Source organism: Chaetodon auriga, chromosome 19 (genome assembly GCF_051107435.1).
Source record: "Chaetodon auriga isolate fChaAug3 chromosome 19, fChaAug3.hap1, whole genome shotgun sequence".
Classification (NCBI taxonomy): domain Eukaryota; kingdom Metazoa; phylum Chordata; class Actinopteri; order Chaetodontiformes; family Chaetodontidae; genus Chaetodon; species Chaetodon auriga.
This window is the reverse complement of record NC_135092.1, coordinates 10,076,261-10,084,435: the sequence shown is the minus strand read 5'-3', so window position 1 is coordinate 10,084,435 and position 8,175 is coordinate 10,076,261. Positions and strand designations below refer to the sequence as shown.

At 41.3% G+C, this 8,175-nt stretch overlaps 1 protein-coding gene across 2 annotated transcripts; it reads left to right on the top strand.

The window, feature by feature from the left end:
* The first annotated feature begins 509 nt into the window (after positions 1-509).
* ccdc74b (coiled-coil domain containing 74B) lies at positions 510-4,709 on the top strand. Of its 2 annotated transcripts, none has more exons than XM_076758343.1 (7): positions 510-1,113; positions 1,974-2,021; positions 2,205-2,319; positions 3,337-3,532; positions 3,676-3,776; positions 3,886-3,945; positions 4,070-4,709. In XM_076758343.1, exons 1-7 carry the CDS (start codon positions 822-824, stop codon positions 4,194-4,196), a joined length of 939 nt encoding a protein of 312 aa, XP_076614458.1. In that variant the 5' UTR covers positions 510-821; the 3' UTR covers positions 4,197-4,709. The 2 variants fall into 2 exon arrangements, with proteins under 2 accessions (XP_076614458.1, XP_076614459.1); XM_076758344.1 differs by having other exon boundaries at positions 555-1,113; positions 3,340-3,532; positions 4,070-4,698.
* The last annotated feature ends 3,466 nt before the right edge of the window (positions 4,710-8,175 follow it).

Genomic DNA, 8,175 nt, shown 5'->3' with positions numbered 1-8,175 from the left:
CTGGATTTCGGAGACTTTAAGTCTATTTAAAGGAACATAGTAGTGTTTAAACATTTAACAAGTTACGTAACATTAGAGCTTGTCGTTATCCAAAACATATCTGTTTCAGTTTCTTTTTTACACATCCTCACATTACATGAAGTCGCTGGTTTTCACTTAATTCCATTTCCCTCTTAATTGGCATTATACAATATATAGTGATGAACGTGAATATTTTTGTTGCCTCAGGCACTGTATCTTGCCCCCTTTGTGCTATTCTTTTTAATATTCTTTAATTTAACTTAACTTTTTTCTGTGAATCATTTAATTTGCAGTAAGCCCAAAATCAATTGCCTTTCAGTCATCCTGTCAGCGCTTCCTTGTGCTTGGTGCCGCCCCTGACAAGCTCTACCAATCAAACGCTTATATTTAAATACTTAGCACACACTGCAGCCAATCCGAATCAGGGAGGCGGGACTTTACGCGGCTTCCCTGAGAGCTTTAACTCAGGAGGGAAAAAAATAGTATTGAAACAGCTAGTTGTCACGGCAACGTTGTGTGTGAAGGGGGCGCATATGAAATGAGAGCAAAAGTACGTCCGGATACTTTAGCTGTTTGCAAGCAACATACTTTAGCTTGCTTAACTTGGTAGTTGGCTGTTGTAGGATAACAATGTAGGTTATCCTGGCCGAACTGGAGCAAAATGGTAAGAGGAAACACCATTTGTTAATGGTGCTAGTTTGTTCGCTTGTCAACTTCGTGCGGAAACACGTCGTGGCCGCTTTGCTAGCAAATAAGGCTAGAATGGTTCATTAGCCAGGTAAGCTAAATGAACCACAACAATGTCAAGTCATAACCTTCCACCGGTGCGGCATTTGCCACAATGGACCCGAGTTGGGCGCCTCGGGAAGCCTCGCTCTCCACAGCGTTTGCCGACGCAGCAGCTGCAGCCGCTGCCTGTTGTCCCGTCAGCGGACAGTGGAGCGGAGAGAGGAGCAGGGGTGTCCTGTCACAGCGACATGGACCCCCGCGTCGCATCAATGCAGAGGAATATCCAGTTCCTTCAGCAACAACACAAGGAGACTCTCGACAAGCTCCATGCGGAGATAGAGTATCTGAGACGCGAGAATAAAGGTGAATTAACCAGTATGCGGTGGAAGAATGTCATCAATGTCAGAGAATGAGCGTTTCTTTCCAGTCATGTATACTTTAACTGTATTTGTAGGTGTTCACTGGAATATGTAACCTAATAATTTGGGATAAATGATTCATATTTGTTGACAGTGGAATTGGAGACCGGTAAAATAATTGATGATGCTTTCCTGGTCCTCTATGATAGTAAGCTTATCATCTTTGGGTTGTGGACAAAACAAGACATTTGAGGACATCATCTTGGGCTTTGGGAAATACTAACATTTTTCACTATTTTCTGACACTTTGTAGACCAAACTATTGTTGGAGAAAGTAAGCGACAGATCAATTTACAATGAAAACACTACTTTTCCCAATTGAAAATTTGCCATGTTATGGCATTCATCAAGGAACAGGCTACTCTATGGACAACTGATCCTAAGAATCCATATAATTATTTTCCATTTACAAGAACAGGTGAACTCAGTCACCTGTTGGGATGTCCATACCCTTTATGTAATGAATTTACATCAATGACAAAGACTTGACTGTCTCCTGATAAGGTGCTGAAAAGAGAAGCTTTCAATCTAGGTACAGTGGTTGCATAGCGACTCCAGGGTTTGGTGGTCTCTCAGCGGGAGGTGGACAGAGATCCGGTGTCACTTAACCTAACAGGCCACATGCCGTTCCATATAACATCTCAGCACCCATCAGGAGACTCCTGAGTCATCTGTCTGTGCGCCAGCACAGCATTCAGGCCCCCATGGAAACACGGGCTGTTTGCTGGGACTGTGTTACAAGATTGAAACTTTTATGTGCCTCCCTCAACACACACTAAAATTCTCTTAATATGGATGTTGCAGAGTTGCAGTATAAGTTGATAATGGAGCCTCCAAAGTCAGGCAGAAAAGGTAAGATGTAATCTCATATTGTCCCGCTCGAGTTCAGTCGATAGAAAGGCTGTGTTCTAGATGTTAGTATCTCATGCTAGACTAATTGAGTGTTCAGTTAACTAAAACGCATTCTGCCAAACAACATGTATGGCACAGAAATTCGCAGTTTCTAACTATCTCGGGTCCTTTTTCTTTGAGAAGTGATACACGGTCGACGAGGCGTTAGACCACCCACTCAGGGAAGTGAAGCCCGGATGGGACTCTACCTGGAGGAGCCGCTGCAGGACACGCGACCCTCACAGGACCAAGCACTAAGGTGAATTCCCATACAGCGACATCTGGTTCTTCTTTGGTATTCATCTGCCTGACTACCTCAGTACTGATGCAATGTGATCAGATTGAGAGGAATTGTTTTTATATTTCGTTTTTACAAACAAGATCTCACCTCATGGTGTTACTGTCCACCTCTGATGTATTGTCCAGCTCTAAATGAAACTGTAGCAAAGCACAGATAAGATATAACATGTTGGTTAAGAAATGTTGACATAAATTAAGCAACATTAAGCACGTTTCTGTGCAATACTGAATAATACACTATAACACACAAGGCAAGTGAGATGTACATGTAAAGTAACATTAACAGCAACATTAATGATACCAAGAAGATGTGAATCAGAGAACACGTTGATCACCTGCAGTGGTGTACCACAGTTACAGCATGTGAAGAAGCAAAAGACAGTATGGTTTTAATGCTGACAGATGAATGTCAGATATAAAGTAAGTGGCCGGTATGTGGTCAAATCTTTCTCGGTCCTCTTATGTAAAGTTAAATGATATATTTGATTAGACGTTCCTGTCTAGGATTTTTATTTATCCTCATGCAAAGGCTCAGCGCTTTTTAAAGTGGTGCAGTTGGCCTGCAGCCGTTGTGTGAAACAATTATGCAAAGCGATGGTGGTATAACCAAATTAGATTATGTTACCATTCTCATGTTTGAACAACTCTCCTGCAACTATTCCTCATGTGGCCTGAAGAAAAAAAAATCATAGCCATAATATCTTTTTAAGTGCAAAATATACCTGATTTCTGCACAGCTGTTTAAGCCACACATTTACGCCATCAACAACGTCTTAAACTCACCAGGGTCCACAACTCCCTGGAGCACGCTCCATAGAAGGCATATTGTACAGCTAGTCTTGTACAAACAAGGCCAATTAGTCAATTTGAGTCAGTAACTGCAGGTGTAGCAACTAGGTGTTTACAAGCGAAGCTGCCTGTAACAGTTTGCATGTTGCTTTTAATTGATACCATCTCAATGGCTTCTGGGGAGAAGCAGTGGAGAGAGCAGTGAAGTTCTGGGATCTGCCAGGCAGGACCATGGCCCAGAGTTGAAAGGAGGCCTCATCACCTCATTACAGCCTCTACGGATTCACAGCAATCACTCCCAGCCTCCACGCGCTCCCACGCTGCAGGAGTGTGAGGTCATCATTCGGCAGCTTTACAGTGCTAACAGTTTACAGTCTCAGGAAGTAAGTGTCCGTCATCAGACAATCTTAGTCCAATTATGTTTACTTTCCAGTGATGTGTAATTTAAAAGTACAGTATTTTTTTATTATCTTTATAAATACTGCGGAAATATTTTATGACTTTATGACAACTCTGTGCCATTTAGATTGTACGTGTGAAGGCTCTGCTGAGAGATATTGTTTTGAGCAAGAAGATCACCCCAGAAAACTACATTCTGACCAAGGCCTACCTTGTTGATGGCACCCGGTAAAGTGATAGAGAATATTATCTTTTTTCTCTTCACCGACATGCAGTTTTCCTTGGGGAAAAAAAGAGCACAGTTGTGTTAAGGGTTTCTCTTTTTTGTACTTTTCAGCAAATCTTCAGAAGAAAAGAAATTTCCAAAACTTGGAATTTCCACATTTCCAGAAAAAACGTATGTTAACCTCTCTGCCTTTGTCTGTGTGCAACAGATTCATCAAACATCCATAATCCTGTGTTTACTGCCTTTCACACCGCTACTCATGTCTAAAAATCTACATACTTTTCCTTTTCTTCAGATCTGGATCCTCTCAGTCTGGAGTGGTCCTCCCAGCCCTCAAACAGAGCCTCAGCTCCACCATTGCAGAAAGACAGAGGAGGACCCGCGCTGTGCAGAGAGACCGTTTCAAAAGGACAGTGCAGTGACAGGATCAAAACTGCCACAGCGTCAGCTACATCCACCTCAGGGCTGAGCCTTTTCACAGCTGTTCAGAAAACCCAAACCTACAAAAAATATTTAAAGATGCTACAACGGGTGCAGAAATGTACTGATGAAGGACAGGTCATTTGATACAAAAATACTGGGAATGGTACGTTTATCTATTTAATTTTACCCGTTTTCTCTAACTTAACTCTGCTTATTTCAGTTTAGTTTTCACTGCACATTCTTTGTAATTCTACCAAAATAATGACAGAATTGTTAAACTTCATATACTTTTAAAGCAGCTAAGTATACCAAACTTTTATCAGTGCAAGCAATCAAAGTTAAGCCTCTAGAGGCACACAGTTACTGATATAGAAGACACCACTGGGCTTATTTCTGGTTTGTATTTGCATTGCATGGAGCGCTGTCATGCTGTAACTGGCCAAGCGTTGCCAGTCGTGTGCCTACAGTAAAATTAAGAACAATAATACAAAACTATTAAAATGCTTAACACAAAATAGCACTGCCCTCGTGTTTTTTCTTTTAGCAAGCAAATCTTGTGCACAATTTACTATTTAGTGTATGTGATGCTGTGTATTACCACAACAACAATAATAATGTACAGTCAGGTCATTGAAGATGAAAGTGAAAAGTCTTTCATGCAGGATAAATTTTTGATTTGATTTGGAGGTGTTCATGGTTTCGTTTATTTGAAGGATGACATTTATGCTAGTAAACAGTAGGTTGGTTCCACAAGTTTAAACTCGTGTAGAGTTTTGGCTAAAACTATGAGGAAGTGTTTACTTAAAAATTGTAAACAGAAGACATCAACCTGAAATATGAGGAAGATGTGGAGCAGGTGTTGGCAACTTCTGTTGTGATACATGCTGTAAATAGCATTATTATAACACATTACATTTGCCTTGAAGAAGGCTGCCAATCAGATCTCACACAGCTTTGTTTATGTTATTATCACAGTTCATCTTCCTCAAAAAGAAACTGAATTAAAAGTCCTAAAATCAAAATAGTCTGATCCAGCTAAACTGTTCTCCTAGAATTCCCCCATTCATTGTTAAGAAACCAATACATGGAACTACTCTCTTCAGCTTTTGGCAGTCGTGTAAACATTTGTAGGTGAGCTGGTACACAACCATGTGAAAGCCGACAAATTTTAAAAGCAGCTGGCCTAATTTCAAAACAGGGATCAAAACCTTGCATCTAGTTGTGCAACAGCATGGGGCAGGTTAAGAACTGCACGCAGCCAGGCGGGGCAGACAATTCCCGGCATGAAGCTGGCTTTGCATACTCCACCTCTACAACCTTTAAGAAGACGTATCCATTCATGATCAAATGACGGTAATCCGTTTTGTTAATCATGACGTACAACTTAATGCTCATGCACACACTGAATGGAAGTTACTGAGTCGTCTTCTCGTGCTTCTATATTCACCTACACAAGGCCCACTCTACTCTGAAATTACATTGACACTGTCTGCAGCATCTCATGCAGCAACTCTGGCTTTACTATCAGTGTCAACAACAGTAGATTTAGGGGATGGCTGACCCAGCAGGCTTAAAATGACCACTCAGCAACTCTGCTCAAAGCTCAGCTTCGACAGATTCTACAAATCCACATCATCAAGCCTCCACAAGGTGCACCCCCAGCTTTACTCTGTGGTTTTGGTCACCTCTCGAATGACGTTCCTCAGCTCTCATGTGCCTAACATAATGGTCCCTGCCAACATTGTTGTGTTTGAGTGCCTGCATTAATAAAACATAATGCAGAACAAAATTCATTGCCATAAAAGTTCAAAGTAGAGCAAATGGTAAAATCTTTCATATTCACGTTTAACATTGCAACTAAGAAAATGGTTTTACATGCAGCTTCATCTTTGCAGTCCCTGAGCGGTCATGTATTTTCCATCAGTTCCCTCATATATCCCAGCCCACGAGGCACACTCTTAATGCAGCAGTGATAGCCAGGAGCTAATGGTTAGAAATGCAATCCTGTGCCTAAGGGCCACGGATTTTGCTCCTAGAAGTTTCTGTAAAATCAGAGGAAGAGTGAGCAAGATACCCTTCTGTTCCTTGACAGGAATTGTCAAGGTACCCTTGTATGCATTTGTGCTGAGCCGGATGCGCTCAAGGCTACAGTTGTGCTTGACAGCTCTGTGTCTGTCAATTTGTCCAACAGTCTAAAATGTAGAAAAAAAAACAAAAAATCAAACCTTACTGTCGTGTTTAAAGACAGACAATGTGTCTTGCGTGCACCCACTAGATGGTGGTGTTTCTGAAGAAACTCAGAGCATCCATTCAATCAAAGCTTTCAAATGTTTGACTGCAGGTTGCACGCAGCTATGACACAACTGACCTTAGCTGCATTTCCAGAATCTCATCAGAATGTTTGCTAATTTTATTTAACTCACATTCTATTCTTAGTAATGTATATGTCTAAATTATGACCACAAAAGTCATTTCTGCTGAAATTCACAGAGTTAAATATGAGTCCGTCACTATCAACATTTTGTATCTTATACTTCTGTGGAGGAAGACGCCTTGTTTGTTTGTTTGTTTGTTTTTTCTTTCCAATTTGTTGCATCACTGCGTCTTTGTTGAAATGTGGGAATTGGCAGGCACTGACCATTAAGACCCAGAGGGTGCATATCTATTAACATTCAGACAGTGCTGCAGTGATGAGAGCTGCTCTGAGCCAGCTGCAGCCTCATGAGGCACGGTCACTGAAACCTCAATAACAAGAGGAACAGAGCCGCGACTTTATATTTTTTTTTTACTTTCATCAACGAGCAGAAGTTGTTCCGCCATATTGGGCGTCTCGTCGTGCTCAGCCAATGCTTTCTAACACATTCTTTTGTTTGTATTAGTGTTTATTAAGGCTTCTGTTGAGGCTCTGTCCCCTGCATTTAAATTCACTCTCTCCCTTTCAGCATATTGTGTTGTGGGTTGGGTAGGTTGGGGAGCTCCAAATCGATGTGTCACAGTCCTGTGCGAGATAATACTTATTATGAGACTGAATGAAGGGGGAAGTTGGAGAACAACAGGAAATGAAAATAGGGAAATATGTAAAACTTTTTACTGGTGGCATGAAATAAACGTTGTCTGAGCAAACGTGCTGTATTTCACAGTTCAAATATATGAGGTGCTCATGAAGCCGCAGTAAGCTGCAGGCATGCGATATCAGAGGCTGCAAAGCAAACCCTGTCATAGAGCCACATTAGAACATGCACACGTTTAGTAGGACAGCCTGTCTCCTCGGGGAGCCCATCTGACACGACTGAGTTGTCAGACATGACTGTCATCACTTGTAATAATTAAATCTGCAGTCACTCATTTATCATCATCGGGCCACAACAGTGAAATTAAACTCTGTGTTCCGCTCAGGGAAGCCAGTGATCTTCGCTGTTTGAACGTAAAATGTCAAATGGCCTTTATTTTGAGAGATCTATAGGACTGTGCAGTGGAGCAAAGTAACTAAGTACATTTGCTTGTACCTAAGTACTGTTTATGCTACTTTCTATGCTGACCTCATTACATTTTAAATGCAAATACATTTTACACCACTGTATTTAGCTGACAGCCCCAGTTTCTACACAGATAACAGATGATGAGCTAATGAAATATGACGCATTGCTGGAGAAAACGCAAACACACAATAAATATTTATTATTTTTGCTTATGCTACTTGTGTATTTCTATTTAAATGCTCAGTATTTTTACGCTGGTGCTGCTACTTTTACATAAGGGTGTGAATACTTGAATACGAATCACTTGACGATCACTTGAGCTTTACCCATGTGTTAGGTCGATATAAGTAGTACCCTAATAATACTAGTTATACAGTTTAAAAAAGCTAAAGCAAAACGGGACTGTGCGGAAGAACAACACGGGGTCGCGCTGCTGCTCGCCCCGTGCTGGTGACATCGCTGCTGCATTGTTTTGTCACAGAAAGCTGAAGCTGTGTCA